This window comes from Primulina eburnea, chromosome 2 (genome assembly GCF_022965805.1).
Source record: "Primulina eburnea isolate SZY01 chromosome 2, ASM2296580v1, whole genome shotgun sequence".
In the NCBI taxonomy this organism is placed as follows: domain Eukaryota; kingdom Viridiplantae; phylum Streptophyta; class Magnoliopsida; order Lamiales; family Gesneriaceae; genus Primulina; species Primulina eburnea.
The window spans coordinates 3,224,986-3,241,510 of NC_133102.1; the positions used below are offsets into that span (position 1 = coordinate 3,224,986).

General features: G+C 35.7%; 4 protein-coding genes across 5 annotated transcripts; 3 read left to right on the forward strand and 1 right to left on the reverse strand.

Annotated features, from left to right (window-relative positions):
* The first annotated feature begins 202 nt into the window (after nucleotides 1–202).
* On the forward strand, nucleotides 203–1,864 carry LOC140819944 (nematode resistance protein-like HSPRO2). The gene has a single exon (XM_073180223.1). It carries the CDS (start codon nucleotides 283–285, stop codon nucleotides 1,657–1,659), a length of 1,377 nt encoding a protein of 458 aa, XP_073036324.1. The 5' UTR covers nucleotides 203–282; the 3' UTR covers nucleotides 1,660–1,864.
* A 696-nt stretch (nucleotides 1,865–2,560) lies between these two features.
* LOC140819952 (CST complex subunit TEN1) lies at nucleotides 2,561–5,741 on the forward strand. 2 transcript variants are annotated; one of them, XM_073180243.1, is made up of 4 exons: nucleotides 2,561–2,781; nucleotides 2,891–3,026; nucleotides 5,042–5,192; nucleotides 5,506–5,741. In XM_073180243.1, the coding sequence occupies exons 2-4, from the start codon at nucleotides 2,923–2,925 to the stop codon at nucleotides 5,623–5,625; spliced, it is 375 nt and encodes a 124-aa protein (XP_073036344.1). In that variant the 5' UTR covers nucleotides 2,561–2,781; nucleotides 2,891–2,922; the 3' UTR covers nucleotides 5,626–5,741. The 2 variants fall into 2 exon arrangements, with proteins under 2 accessions (XP_073036344.1, XP_073036336.1); XM_073180235.1 differs by having other exon boundaries at nucleotides 2,562–2,779; nucleotides 2,888–3,026.
* Nucleotides 5,742–6,696: 955 nt separating this feature from the next.
* On the forward strand, nucleotides 6,697–9,264 carry LOC140819967 (uncharacterized). The gene is made up of 3 exons (XM_073180254.1): nucleotides 6,697–7,059; nucleotides 7,421–8,782; nucleotides 8,934–9,264. The coding sequence occupies exons 2-3, from the start codon at nucleotides 7,632–7,634 to the stop codon at nucleotides 9,178–9,180; spliced, it is 1,398 nt and encodes a 465-aa protein (XP_073036355.1). The 5' UTR covers nucleotides 6,697–7,059; nucleotides 7,421–7,631; the 3' UTR covers nucleotides 9,181–9,264.
* Nucleotides 9,265–9,627: 363 nt separating this feature from the next.
* LOC140819977 (glycosylinositol phosphorylceramide mannosyl transferase 1-like) lies at nucleotides 9,628–13,268 on the reverse strand. Its single transcript, XM_073180267.1, has 5 exons — nucleotides 12,839–13,268; nucleotides 11,660–12,056; nucleotides 10,944–11,107; nucleotides 10,482–10,552; nucleotides 9,628–9,959 (listed from the first exon to the last, which is right to left on the reverse strand). Exons 1-5 carry the CDS (start codon nucleotides 13,024–13,026, stop codon nucleotides 9,799–9,801), a joined length of 981 nt encoding a protein of 326 aa, XP_073036368.1. The 5' UTR covers nucleotides 13,027–13,268; the 3' UTR covers nucleotides 9,628–9,798.
* Nucleotides 13,269–16,525: the final 3,257 nt, after the last annotated feature.

Here is a 16,525-nt window from a genome sequence, read left to right on the forward strand (position 1 = left end):
GTGAATTAAAAATTTTGGACCTAATCCATACTATATCCGTATATGGATAAGGTTTTACAAATATTTTGAATATTTCTGTTTGACCCTTTGAATTTATTAAAATAACAAATCTTCACCGCCGCGCCATTGGAAATTCTACCTTCTTCATTCCACACGGCTTTCCCCTGTTCTTGTCGGCCTCTCCCCTTCCCTCTATAAATACCTTTATTCTCTCGACGTTGTTCTCAATTCGAAAAAAATCAAATCTGGGGATTCTTTATTTCTTCTTTCTTGTCGTGAAAAATGGTGGATTTGGATTGGACAACTAAAATGGTTTCCTCAGAAATCACGAATAAATCGCCGAAGCTCTCTAGTAAGCTCCAGATTTCGATCCCGCCATCGAAAGCTCGTGTTTCTGAGCTGTCCGCGGCGTCTGAATCGGCTTGTTCGGCTTACGATCACTATGTTCGGCTGCCGGAGCTAAAGAAATTATGGGATTTGAATGATTTTCCGAATTGGAAGAGTGAACGGCTTTTTAGACCGGCTTTCTCCGGTCTGGAGATAACCTTCCGGCTCATCTCGACTGTTTTGTCTGACCACAGACCATATGCCAACCATCGGGAATGGCGGCGACGACTGGAAGCTCTGGCGGCGAGTGAGATTGAGATTATAGCTACGTTGTGCGAAGAAGAGGAGGAGAACCTGGAGACACGTGGAACGATCCCGATAGTGGATTTGACGTCATCAGGGGGCATGTTTTTGCGGGAAAACAGCTCGGCTGAGGTGTGGAAGCTTTCCGACGATATCACCGTGGTTAGCCAGGTGAGCGAAGCCGGCTTGCTTCCACGTCTCGCCACGTGGCACAAGTCCGAGGATGTTGCGCGTAAGATCCAGTACACGATCGAGTGCCAGATGCAGGGTTGTCCGTTCACCCTCGGCTTGGGCGAGCCGAACTTAAGTGGCAAGCCAAGCCTCGACTACGATGGCATCTGCAAGCCGTCGGAGCTTCAGGCTCTGAAAAAAAGTCCGAACGATGAAATCAAGAACCGCGAGAACTATACAGTGTATGCCACGCATCAGATCCTGGAGTCATGGATCCGGGTAGCGAGACAGCTCGTGGAGAAAATTTTTGAAGAAATTTCCTCGAAAAGATTCGAAAGAGCCTCTGGATATTGTTGGAATCTGGAAAAAGTGTGGATGGTTTTGAATCAAGTGGAAGACTTGCATTTTCTCGTAGATCCCGACGATTTCTTGAACTTGAAGAATCATTTCTCAATGAAAGTGAATTCAGGTTCTGATCTCTTCTGTTTCAGATCTAGAGAACTCGTGGAGCTCACCAAGAGTTCGAAGGATTTGAAGCACAAAGTCCCGGCGATCCTGGAAGAGGAGGTTGACCCAACTGGCGGGCCAAGGATTCAAGACGCCGCCATGGAGCTGTACAGAAAAAAGCAAGTGCCGGCAAAGATTCATCTCTTACAAGCCATGCAGGCGGTGGAGGCTGCGACAAAGAGGTTTTACTTCTGCTACAAGCAGCTCCTGTCGGCCTCAATGGGGAGTTTGGAGGCAAAGGGTAGCACGGAGACTGGTGATACGCTGAGTCAAATATTCCTGGAGCCGACCTATTATCCAAGCTTGGATGCTGCGAAGATATTTTTGGGTGAAAGACGGAGGAGCCACTGAAACGGAAGGCCGGCACCGTGATCCTGCGTGGGTTGACATAGTCGAGTTGTTTGGCGGCGTTTGACAATGGATATACAAATTTGTTTTAGCGGGTAGGAATTGTGATTTGTAAAATTTCAGGTTATTGCCATTTCGTTTTATGAAATTCTTTTGATTATAGTATATACATACATATATTGGATTCATACAATCTTATTTGTCGTCCCATCCAATCGTTTTAAGATTAAAAAAGAAAAATCATAATTAATATGATTTTCGGAAAATCTCACGTTTATGCTTGATTGTTTCTTACATTAGAGTTATAGGATTTAGGTGAATGGCGGAGACATTTAGATTCGTGACTAGATTGCAAATCATAGTGTCCGAAATTTTAAATTACGGAATAGATCAGAAATAGGCAAAAACTTGTGTGAGACGGTCTCACGGGTCGTATTTGTGAGACGGATCATTTATTTGGATCATCCATGAAAAAGTATTACTTTTTATGCTAAGAGTATTACTTTTTATTGTGAATATGGGTAGGGTTGACCCGTCTCACGGATTATAACCCGTGAGACGGTCTCACATGAGACTCACTCTCAGAAATACGGAGCAAATGTAACATTTCAAAAGTTTGTAGCGGTGGTTTATATATATATATTTCATCTGTATTAAAGTTTTAATTTTGAGACGATGTATCAAATTTAAGATCCAAGTACAACAAATATATCCCCAACTTATAAAAAAAATCAAATATTAACTAAATTGAATTCAATTTCAATAGGAAAAAAATTAAAAATAGTGCGAGATTAATAAATGATGGAATATACTTAAAACTATTATTGCGAAGAAAGATCCGAAATAATACCCCTTAGTGGGCCTTCACTCTGGACTACAAAATTAAGGTCCAGCGGTATGTGTTTGGGTCTTAGGCGTGTTAAATTGGTCAAGAATCCGCCATCGCCAGGCTCAATTCTAATTTGCCCTTCACCTCCCGATTGTTTTTTTCTTTTCTATCCCCATTTCCGTATATTTTTCTCTGAATATTTAGGCTTTTTCTTCAATCTGCCAACTTCGAAGTTCTGACCAAACTGCAATTGGGACTAACAGTATACCGACTCCAACTTGAAGAAGCCGAAAGGTAGGTTGTATCATTGTAGCTTTGATTTTTGATTTTTGATTTTTGATTTTTTATTTCATTTTTAAGTAATTTTGTGAAGTCGTGACAAATTTGCGGGGAATCTTTCAGGTAAAAAAACTCGCGGTGTATTTGAAGTGGTCGAAATGTCTGCATCGGCCGTAAATTCTGGTGCATTGGTTACTTTGCAAGAATTAAAACCCTCGTCGCCAAACTTCAAGCCAGGTGGCGCCTTTCGTGTTACTGGAAAGTGGGTATTATGTCATATCTTTTCTCCGTTAATGTGCTTCTATAATACATCTCAAGCTAAATTTGTTTACTGTCACACAAAGTGTTACGAGGCGACATGATATTGGCGTAATTGAATTTAATAGAACCTTTCTGGCAATATGGAAGGAGATGGATGCTAATTGTCCCTTCGATTCGAGCCCCCTTTCACGGATGTTTATCATGTATAAACGGTGAAGTATTGTTTTGGCTTTATGCGCCTTTTGAGGCTCGAATGGTATTTGTAACTTTCTTAGATGTATAACATTTTAACAAAACTTCGAGTTAGTGGGAGGTGCACCAACAGTAGTTTGCTCGCTACTCAGGAGTAAGCCTTGAATTCATATATATTCGTTGGGTGCTGGGAAACAAAATTTTAGAATTAAGCCTATAAGGTTACCTAATAATGTATGTTGTACAATACACTCATCTCTAGAATGATAGAGTATTGCCGGCTTTGGGCATAAACTCCTGTGGATTGGTTTTTGGACTTTAGTCAAAAGAACCCATGACAATGAAGATGTTTTTTCATCTTATTATCTCATGATCTTTTGGACTTTCGTCAAAAGACTGATAATAATGAAGATGTTATTTCATCTTATTTATCTCATGATCTTTATTTCCAATGTGAGACTTTGGTTGAATTTTCAATAATCTTCATTGCAAACGAAGCACCATCGTTCTTCTCATGGTCCGGGCATCTCCTCAATCCCATCCGTCCATCCTCGAGCCACTCCTCTCCAATGCGTTGGGAGCGCACGTTTTATGTGAAATACTTGGAGTACCTACCTCTCATCGTGGATTTACTGATAGCCTTCACCTCCTTCGTTTTAAGTATCCGAGGATTCCACATATATGGTTTGATTTCGATCATGGCTATGATACACAATGAAAATTATGTATCATGACTTTTGAATTTGTAATCTTGTGGCTCTGATATCATGTTCATTACGACTTTCTTGAAAACTTTGAGCTCCTGGAACATCGGGTGTCAACAGTTTTATATGGTTAACAAGCTCTATGAGTGTGCTTTGGAATGTCTATTCAGTTTTCTCATTGACCTTTTGTTTTTATGCTCTATGCTTACAAATATAGCTTGTTGCATGATTTAAGCCAGCGATATGAATAATGGGGTGGCTTCTGTGGTTTGTGGTAGAAAACATTATAGGCGCACTTTGCAAACAATGCATTGCATATGGTCCAGTTTTAGACTATTCTAGCTACTAGTTAGCGTCAGTTTTATATCTTCTCAATTGTATAGTCTGGTTTTCCTTCATCAGTTCATTGTAAAGTTAGGAAAAAGTTGACGGATTTCCCAAATGAATCTTTCATGATTGATCTAGTCAGCCTTCCTACAGCAATTATTATCCTTCTAGGACAACTATTAAACATGATGTTTCAAACAACATTAAGAACATAGCCATACTATACCCTCCTCAGGATAAACTAGTGATGATTGTCATGAATGTTACCCTCAAGGATGTGTACAAGATGGCTGTTGGGTTAGCAATTTTCGTTATTACTTTCCGAGTCTAAGGGACTATTGCTACGGTTGGCCAAAATAGAAAAAGGACGAGCTGTTAACATGAAATGAGCCTATCTTTCCTTGTTGTGGCATTCACCTGAAGTAATTTTTGACTCTTCCCAAGAAAAATTTATGCTGATTGATGTACGATTTAGAAGACTTGAGATGCATCATTATCATTAATTATAAGTGCTTGCCATTACGATTTGTATCAGGGCGATGGACTAGTGTTCGATTTTCATGAGTTGTAGGTTAATTCGTGTGACAGTAATGTCAAGGGTGAGAAACCATCACTACTAGAGTAGCAATCCAAATGTGGTGTCTGGATTGATATACGGACTAAAATATTTGAGCTACAATATATTTTGCAAACCAGCAAGCTCTTGATTCTTACTTATTTTGAAACTCAGTTATGTTGCTGTAGCCTACTTTTCATCATCATTAAGAATATCGAGTGTATTTTCCCCTCCTAGGTTGCAAGAATATACTTTGGAAACCGCAGTGGCTGTAATAACTGATGGAAATGCTAGCTTAAAAGTTGATACTCAGCACTTGAACCTCAATCTTCGACCTGGTTCTCTCTATCAATTTATTGGAGAACTTCATATTGAACCCAGTAATGAGGTAATTAATTTAGATTTTAATGAAGTTTAAGCAAGGATAACTTGCATCTTGGCAGCGGCAGAGCGAGAGGGTCTAGCAAGATCAGCCGTCACTCATGCCATCCATATTACATTTTTCTTTATATATTTATACTTGTCTTGTAACATATAGCTTAAATTTTTTCCTGCTCCCCCTCCCAAGGTTCTTAGAAATCTTTAACATTTTATATCACCTCCCTGTATATTGATTTCTTCCTCCATTGGTGCACTTCGCCTGTAGCCATCATGCTTCACATCTTAACAAATTGTCTTACAGGATTAGTATTTTTTTCCAGGCAATTCTGAAAGCTCGAGTTGGCAGAAATGTGGATGGATTGGACCTGAACCTCTACCTTCAGTCTATGCAACTTTTGAGAGAGTTTCAAGCCGCACAGATCAGTAGTTGGACAGCTTAATTTTCGGGGAGACTTGTTCAAGATATTCAGTTCACTTGGTCATGTTTACCAATAGCAGGATGTGAATCCCTGCTTCATTTTCTGGAATTCTAGTTATTAAAATCTGCAAGCTTTGATTGAAAACAATTATAATTAATTTAGGGAGTATTTGTAAAATATTATACTTTTGTAGTAGTTATTAAGTTAAAACGTGGAAAAATTAAGAAACAAGTATTTGAAAATAAAAGTGAAAAACTTCGATAAATAAGTAATTTTTATACTATTTTGTAATAAAATAACAAAATACCTTTGATAAGAAATACATTTTTCTCACCATTTATTTATTTATTTGTACTTTTTTAAGGTACTCTCCCAAATTTTATATAATGCAAGCACATTTTTTATTTTTATTTACTAAAATAGTGTAGGTAAATTTCATGTTTAAATATATAAAATCCATCAAACAAAAAAAATAAATAATTCATAAAAAATTGAAATTAAAAATATATATTTTACTGATATTTGACAGTTCAATAAATTAAAATATACCGACATATTTGACTTGTGGAGGTATGGATTATACGTAGCAAGAGGAAAAGACAAAAGCCACATGTTATTATTAGATAAAACTACACATGTCTTAAATCCATCAAACCATAGGTTCGGGACACGTTATCAGACCAATTGGACCGCCCTTTCCCACAAATAACAAAATAATAATAACATATCTAGACAAACTTTTGCTTCCAATTTATGTCAGAATGTCACGTGATTTTTTTTATAAGATTTTTTTTATTAGTAATTTTTCATGGAAACTCCTGCGAGTTTCCAATTACTGGAAGTGACGAAAGGACCATTTAAGAATTTCACGGAGAAAGGATATCAATTTATACATATTTTTTTAAAGTTTATTTTCAATATTAATTTTTGTTTTTTTTTTTGCATATCGATGGTAAGTAAGACTTCATTTTTATCTAAATTTCAAAATTCAAGTTTATAAATACTTTTATATTTTAATATAAGTCTGCATTTTGTGACAAGTCAGAGAATAGATCGGGAATCAAGGAATGGGACCATGCACCAGATCAAATCTCGCACATTCGGGATCATTCACGAAGACTGCCAGGTTGTACCAGTCCGTAGTCGATGGTCCATTGAAGTTTGAGCTGCATTCATTTATTCGTTTTTGTCGCTGTTCAAGGCAATGGCAGTGGCAGCAGCCCCACACGTGATCGTAACGTTTTCGGTTCTCTCTCTCCAACCAGTAGATTGGTTCCCATAATCTGTCATCTCCCACTGTTCCTAAAAGTGTGCTTTTGCTCTTACGAAATATTATCTTTTGTGATCTATCCATTCTTTTCCTCGATTTCTCATCTAATCTCTTGACTGAATCAAGAAATTACAGCAAAATCTACAGTTTCTGAATTTTTTCCCAATGAAATCAAACAGACCATGGTGAGTTTATGGAACCCTTTTAGCAGAAGCATTAATTGTTTGACTGAATTCCTGAAGTTCTTTTTTTTTTCCTGGTTTGGCCTCTTGATTAGCTGGTTTACCACCCACCATCTTTATCTTTTATCCTTTGGTTATCAAATCTGCATACGATTACTTGTATCAGCAACAATTGCAAACTTTAATATGTTATAGTGATAGAACTTATGTTATTTTTTCTTTTAATATTAATTGTGGTTTCGATATTTGCATAAGCAAGATAAAGTTTGAAGCTTTTGATATATATGTAAGCAAATCTGTGGTGTGGGGTGAAGAGACTTTTATCTGTGTAATTCACTGTGTTGTGTACATTTTTATGTCGCAGGTTTTGATTGCATTTAAGGCATCCAAACCAAATTCTGAACTACTCTTCTTTTGCAAGATCGAGTTCGGATTCCTGAACTCACAAGATTTATCTGCTATCTCTTGTTTTCCGCTAGTACGAAAGCGTTTTTACATCTTATTTTAAGTATTAGTTCTTTCTGTTCTGCCACTTCACTTGCACTTTAGTGTCACCTTTTCTTGATTAGCCATTAATGAGGCTAAAAGTTGTGCCTGCTAGCGTAGAGTTTTCATTTCATACACTTCAAGCGTGTGCTTCTTTTGTCCCAATTCCTCGTTTTTCCTCTACAAACTCGAAAAAGGATGGAAAGGATCGTACAGTCCCCACCATTGCTCTTACCCATCCATTTGTGTTTAGAAACCCCCTGAAGTCTCAAGCTTCGAACAAGAAAGCTTGCAGAGATAGCACCGTTCAATGTTCTTTTTCGGGTTTTGACAAAATGTATGATGAGGAATCATCCCATCATGTCCAAGGATTAACTAAAAGTTTCGGCTTATCAGAGAGTGAAGGGCATGTGGACAGATTTCCTCGCGCCATACCCAAGACAAAAGGTGATCAAGATTCATTCTTGAATTCGCAATTTGATTTCTTGGAACCCATGATGCTTGGGATCAAGCCAGAAGTCCCAGATTGGCCAGAGCGCCAGACTGTTATTCGAGCAACTATTGAACAAAAAGCCAAGTGTTTTGATATCCCGTTGTCTTTGAGGATGATAAAGAAGAAGATACAATGTGAAGGGGGTTTTATAGATTTTACTGAATGTAAAGGTTCTGATTATTGCTCGGTGAAGGCAGCTTTTTCTTCTATGGTTTTCATCATAGGCGAACTTCAGAGATATGCCTTGCATATGAGAGGATCTCTGTGCCATGAAGATCTAGAAATTGATATCGCTAAAGTTCAGAAAGAAATGCATTCATCATTTGCATGGCTGTTTCAACAAGTTTTTTCAAACACACCGTCTTTGATGATTCATATTATGATCCTTGTAGCGAATTTTGGAACCTTTTCTGCTTCTAGAACAGGGATTTTGCCATCTGGAGCATTGAAGTGTGATGAAGAGATTGACTTATCAGTACCATCAATTTCAATCTCTCAACTTGGTGGAGGAACTGTCAATGGAAATGAAGCAACACAAATGCAAGAATTTGAGGGAGAGGTTATCGATCACGAAAATATCCAAAGCTTCATCTCGCCAGTGTCACTGAACGTGGAGTCGGATGGCAATGAAGTATATCATAGGACTGATCTTCTATACCAGATGAACTTGTCTCGTGAACCTAACAACCATCTTTTGCTCTGCAATTATGGGCAGTTCTTGCAGCTCGTTGCTCATGATTATGACAGGTAATCTTGAAAATCCCTTGGTCGTTTTTGACAAAAAATATGATATCTTGTATTGAAACTTGTCTCTGAACTTGCATGTGTCTCAAATGCATATTACATGTATTTGTCGACTTAATATTTCAAACTGATTTCCCATCATTGTGCTACATAGGGCGGAGGAATGTTACAAGCGGGCAATACAAGTAATGCCACCGGACGCAGAGGCCCTGAGCCTGTATGCGAACTTCTTGTGGATGGTGCGAAGGGATTTGTGGGGAGCGGAAGAAAGGTTTTTACAAGCTTTGGCTGTTGAGCCTGATAACTCTTATTACGCTTCGAGGTATGCTAATTTCTTGTGGAGTACTGGTGGTGAAGAAACCTGTTATCCTGTTAGCGATTTACCTGACCCAATCTTGTAGAGACTAATGTAATACTCTTGTAAAAGAAACTAAAAATTTAAATAAAGTAGCAAATGGCCGACATCCAAGTAGTGGTTCGTTTCACACGACTTGGGTTCTCAAATATAGCATTTGGCAAGTGAATCAGTTTCGCATATGCGCCAAGAAACATGTAATAACTTTCATCCACATCCACTTCTTGGATTTGGGCGAGCAGGCTAAATACAGTTCTACTCCTTTAGACAAATATTATCGTATATCATCTTAATTCAACAGCCCATCGTTCCGAGTTCATGATAAAAGAAACATTGTTTTCAATTTCTTGTGAGCAAAGTGTTGTATAGTTGGAATTTAAATCACCCGTTTTATATTTAGTAAACTTACTACTGTTTTCATTTCTACGCGCGAAATCGAAGACATAATCGAGTCCGGTTTCCATGGCACGGGGAGGGAATATATTACATCATATAAGGGAACCGATATTCGTAATCTCTTTCAAAGTAAAAATCTACAAAAACTGCACTAATTATTACACTAAGTAAATGTGGTACATTCTGTTCATACCACTAAATGAATAACTAATAAGACGTGGAATAAGACTGTCCTATGTGGAAAATGGTGAGGTTATCGACATCATCGTCACCAAAACCAGCTAACACGGCTATCGATGGCCTTGACTGAAGTGGATACCAAAGGCATTCCTCCATACTCAACCGAGAAACGATTGACGCAATGTGATCTTCTTGAACTATGGCCTCCCAAGCTACTAATCCCAGTGGAGCCAATCTCATGCATTTTACCTAAATTATAGCATGAGGTGGGGAAGATTAATTTGCGATTTTCCCAGGTTCATTACACTGTTCTAAGTGACGTGAAACTTCATGAGATTTTGTTTCCCAATCACCAAGATGTGGGGGAAACCCAAGAAATGAAAGTTGCATTGGTTGTTTTTAGACATGAGGTTAAGCACTTGGAGTAATTGTTATTCTTGGAATCGTAACTTTAAGTAGGATTTCATGCTAGAAAAACATCATGGGAAATCATACTCCTTCCCGAATATGTGGTTGTATACTGACCACACAAAGGAGGATCATCTTATATAACACTTAAAACTCCATAAGACCATAACCACAAAATGAACAGGCTGGTTAATAACTGAATAAAAAAAGTGGAATATAAACAAGCCGACGAAGTGTTTCAATCCAAAACTATAACAGTAAAAGGCCAAATAACAAATCTAACCTTAAGCACACCATTTTAAAAAGAAATGAACTAACGCTTTCAGGCAGAAAGAAGACTGAGCAAAAATAAATAAAAATTACCTGTCGCCCAAATAGGCGGAGCACGAGTAGCATTTGCAATGAGGAAAGACATTGCAATATCTTCACAATTTCTAATAGATCCATCCATACACATTGATTAGAAGCTTTCAGATTTGCAAAAGGGAAACTGAGGTTGCGTTTGGATAGATGAATTCAAATTTATGGATTTCAAATGTATTTTTATTTTTAGTAAGTAAGAACAAAAACTTTAAATTCATCATAACATATTTATATAGTATTTCATGTTAATTACGATAGATTTCAAGTCACCCAATTATGATGTCATTTGAAATACATCATACTTTGTACTAATAATATGTAAAGAAAGAAGATATAAATTTAAGATTTGATCAATTATTTCATCGTAAATAATAAAACTATAATCGAAATTCATTGATTTCAAACCCTCCTCCCCGTACACAACCTGAAGAAAGTTGAAAATAATTTTAATTTGATAAGAACCTGTTCTTGGTAACAAATTCTCGAATGGAAGAAGGCATCTCATAAGTATACATGTTTAGATATTTCTTATGCAAGAAGGCGGCCTTTGAGAGAATCATACTGTATGTCCCAGTCCACCAAACAGACCACCATCCACTGTAAATATAAGTGTCCTGATCACCTTTCTGTGACAAAGAAAAAGATCAGTTGAAACTGCTGCTCAAAACATGATCTAAAGCAACTCTTCAGACATTTTTAGTAACATTTTCTACAACCAAATGATAGGGGGTGATTCCATGCAGCAGAGAAATTTACATATCAGTTGAACTCTGGTGAAGTGGGTTTACACAGATGCACTGATCAAGACTTGTTACCGTGCAGAAAAGAAAAAAAAATACTCTTATATGATATTAAAAACCTGTTAGTCATATGGACAATGTGATTACATGGGTATACAGCTCAATCTTTACATCATTGTAAACTGGAAATGTATCAGAAAACCGAACGAACATGCAGACTTGATCATTGGAACGCCACTAAACGATTTTCCAACTTACAACAAGCGGATAAAATATGGAGAATTAAAATAAAGGAAATGAAGTTAGCAGTGCTAAGGCTTAAAAATATAACCCCTTGCGGAAAAAGTATAAGCTTCAAAGTGGCATATTTTGTTGGTTTATTTTACCTAACCTTACGTTGTTGCATTAACAAATGAAGCACATAGTAAAAGCACGAACCGATTTATCGATCCAATGAATGCGAGGCACAAATCCCACCATTGTGTCTGGTGCACTTTGCCAGGTCCTGAATGCAAATTCTACTGTTGTGCAAGGGAATATAATATCATCATCAATGGAAAAAACCACATCTGACTTCAAATCCTTGATTTCTTTAAATCTGTTGTTCAAACTGTCTTCTACATTTATATCAAACTTCAACTCAATTTCTCGATCACCTTTTGAATTCTGCTTGACCACATGTGTAAGAAAATTGACAAGAGAATCTGAAGGAGGGTCAGGCTCACTCCACACTATATGGACGGAATCAAGCCCAGGACATGATGCATAATGAGATATGGACTGCTTCAGAAGATCATTTCTTTTCCATGTGTTCATCAATATGGTATATCCTTTCCTATACAACGGATTACACCCGAATTAGCATGAAGTGGCCAATTACAACAGTTGAATTTGATATCGTATATACAGTCATCTGAAATTCCTGAATAAACCACTAAAAAATCCAAGAAAAAAATGCTTAACCCCTATGCTTCTGAGTCAATGTAAATAAAATCGTGTCGACTGAGTTGAATGATTATTAAAATTCGTTGAAAAAGAATAACACGGACATTTAATAGCAACAGATGATAATATGCTCCTAAAACAATGACATGGAAATATAATGATTTTATTGGTTGCATAACTCTAGTCACCAAGCATTTACAACAAACAAAGAAATACTCTTTTGACCAGCTCTTCCTCATTCTAAAAAGAATAATCTCGCTTCATTCATTAAAAGACCATTCCTAACTAACTCTTCCTTGGTAAGACTACCAGCAAATAAGTGAAGTGTCTCAGGTAGTCGCGTATATGAGAGATTTGCAATTTGCATGTAGCAGACGACATGAAAGCAAATGCTTTGTGCAACAAAAAATATAGAGAGAATACCCTGACATCAAATTGGGTTGTTTTTTGGACAATTTCTTGCCACTCCCTTTGTTCTTGCAAACGCAGAATGTATATTGTCAATAACTTAAAGTATAATAATGAGATCTCACAACATTTACTACCCCAATCCAACGACTGAACACACATCATAGCAGCTTCATCTCAACCAAATTAACGAAAAACTTAAAGGAAAATCACACAAATCTGCACGCTCCAATATAATAATCACAGGACTCTGAGAAAACTGACTGGGTTAAGGAGGAATGGTACAGAGCGGCATCGTTGTGCTCCCATCCCATAAATGACGTCGTACGCCCTGAAAACGCGATAAACGAGAGAATAACACAACATGCTAGCAGTAACTTTATCTTCAACGATCCAACTGCTAAAACCGCTCCCTGCCTCATAGTCCGACGGCTGAAAAGGCTGGACCTCATGATAGTTATAGGAATTACGACGGTACGCAGTGAGAAACGATGCCAATGAAATCACTACGGATCGGAGCCCGGCTCAATGCGGCTCTCAGGACGGGAGGATTCCAGTGTCGATGATTGGTAGGGGCCGGTGATGACGTCATATCTGGATTTTCATATTTAGAAGACGGAAGACATATATTCCAGTGTGTTCGAGGTAATCGAAATGAGCTCTTCACGACAGGACAGGTGTGGCTCTTCCCTTCCTTTCTAACCTTTTCCATGGAATTACCCTTTTTTTAAAAAATAATAAATATTAGATTAATACACCTCCTAAAGATTGTGACTTTATTTTTAGGCAAAAAGTTATGTGAGACAATCTCACGAGTTTTATTGTGAGACGGATCTCTTATTTGGATTATCAATGAAAAAGTATTACTTTTTATGCTAAGAGTATTATTTTTTATTGTAAATATGGATAGAGTTGATGCGGCTCACAGATTAGGATCCGTGAGACGGTCTCACATAAGACCCACACCTTCACGATATATTTCAAATCAATTAATATCATGTACTCGAGTAGTTCAATCCTCAAGTTCGAAATAAACAAATTAAACTTAACATCGAGTCCAATATTCAAATTTAGGATTTGAATTTGAATATAAGTATTTATCCCTATCCCATTGATTTAACATGAATCATGGTTAATCTTTGATGATCTTCAAATATAGAGAGACACAATAAACCTTATTGTCATTATAATATTAGGGGAAGGACAAAAATTTGTGTGAGACGATCTCATGAGTTGTATTTGTGAGACGGATATCTTATTTGGGTTATCCATGAAAAAATATTATTTTTAATGCTAAGAGTATTGTTTTTTATTGAGAATATGGATAGAGTTGACTCGTCTCACAGATTTTAATCCGTGAGTGGGTGTCACATGAGACCCACTCACACTGTAGGGGAAGAAGGGACGAGTGAAGTCAATTTATGGTAATAAATTAATGTTGGAAAATGAAACCGTGACATGTTATGTACTATTTAATTATTTTATTCGATAGTTTTTTACAAAACCCTTCACCAAATGTTTTGTACTATTTAATTATTTTATTCGATAGTTTTTTACAAAACCCTTCACCAAATGTTTTTTTTAATAATTATTTTGTGTTGATTTCATACCTTTTTTTCCAATTAGTGGACAAACCCATGCTATATAATAATATATAAATTTTGTAGTACGTTGTCAATTGAATACTTTAACATATATAATTGATGCAGCCACGTATAATGAGCGTGAATTGTCACCATTTTTGTAGAATTTTACGTCATCACATAACTTCTTAAAGTACTCGATTTTTCATTTTGATGGGTTTTTTTTTTTCTGGTTTAGTTTACGTCAGGTTGCATAAAAATTGTCGTGATATCATATTTCAAATCTATTTGGTAAAACAAATTCACGAGACTGTCTCATAAGAGACCTACATTATTTTTTAAGCAAAAACTTGTGTGAAACGATCTCACGGGTCGTATTTTGTGAGATTGATCTTTTATTTGGGTCATCTATGAAAAAGTATAACTTTTTATGCAAAGAGTATCACTTTTTATTGTGAATATCGGTAGTGTTGACTCGTCTCACAGACAAATATTCGTAAGACTGTCTTTTCTATTTTTTATGTTAGTTATGAACGAGTCAAAAAATCTCATGGATAAAAATTTGTGAAATTGTCTCACAAAAACCCTATTAAAATAATTTTATGTCAATTGGGAGGTTCATAAAGTAATCGGTTTTTATTTTTTATTAGTATTTCTTAAATTGAGTTGTTATCTTGAAGATATTAGTTAATTCCATATTTGATGATGGAAGCTTATATGATATTATTTTTTCCCTCGTAATCAAATATTTTAGTCTTAGAGATTATGTCAAATCAGAAAAACTCAAGGTGTATATTAATAGTAGTATAAAATAAAAACTGAAGAGGATATGGTGATTATTATGAATTTATTTATAAATTTTAAAAAGCAAATATGTATCGAGATAAAACAACAGATTCAAGATAATTTATATTCTCATTAAATATATAAAATAAATTCATTTTAATTTTAAATTTAAATTCAAGCTCGACTGAAATTCCAAAGTCTAACATTATCTTCATACTAGCGACTGTTTGGATAGACTGATTTATAGTGTAATTGAAATATAAATCAGCCTTGTTAGTATGAAAATAAGGTTAGAATTTGAAGTTTCAGTTGAACTTGATTTTAAATTTAAAATGATTTGATTTTATATATTTAATTAGAATAAAAATTATCTTGAATCAGTTGTCTCATCTCGACACATACTTACTTTTTAGAATCTTAAAATAAATTCATAATAATCACCATATTAAAAAAATTTCTTTTTGTAATCCACCATTTTGAATATCGATACTTTTTTTTTTTGAGATAAATAAATAAAGTGAAAACTTTAAACATTTGAAATTCGCAATTTGAATGTTTCCAAAATTAAAGCGAATACTTTCAAACGTATTTTCGGATTTCCCAATTCAAACACGGATTCAAAAATTCAAAGTCCCAAAATATAATTAGATTTTCAATTATTAAAAATTGTCCATTTGTTCAAAACTCTCCGCATGTAATTAATTAAATTAAGGCTTCTGTTTCTGTTAATCTGTCTCTTAATTTTCGAGAGTCGAGTGTGTCTATCGTCTTAGGCACAGGTCTACGAACCAAAGAATATTGAGTGGGTCTCATGTAAGACCGTCTCACGGATAATAATCTGTGAGATGGGTCAATCCTACTCATATTCACAATAAAATAATATTTTCATGGGTGACTCAAATAAGATATCTGTCTCACAAATACGACCCGTGAGACCGTCTCACACAAGTTATTGCCAAGAATATTTTGTAGAATGAGATTTAATTGAGTTTTCACGTAATATATTAGATAACAATAAAAATTTATAATTCATGAGATTATCATTATATTAATTTTAAGTTTGTTGTAAATATAACGATTTTAACCATATCTGTACAAGATACGTTTTGAATAAAAAACTATTTTAAGTATCTTTTTTAAATTCTGCTTCATTCTTGATTATTTTCATTAAATTATATATCGTTGGCTGATCAATGGTTAAATATATAAACTTGACGTCAAACAATATTTAATGTATAGTCATTTTATGTGTTCTTTTATGGTTGTTGTTGCCTTATTTAGATTATTTGTTATGCTAAGATAAAATAATCACTCCTTATCCGATCATCGCTGCCGTCACCGACCGATCACATCCGCCGCCGACTATCGGCCAACAACGGCCGTCGTCGAAGTGGATGGATAATTTTGTCAATTCATCAAAAGATTCTTAATTATCTCATTCTTAACCATCATACCAAACATAATATTATTTTATTATTATATATTATATTTTTAATTCAATCATTTTTTTTATCATTTATCTCTTAATCATTTCATAATTGTATCTTTCAAAACGTAACTTCAAAATAAATAGATAGATAGA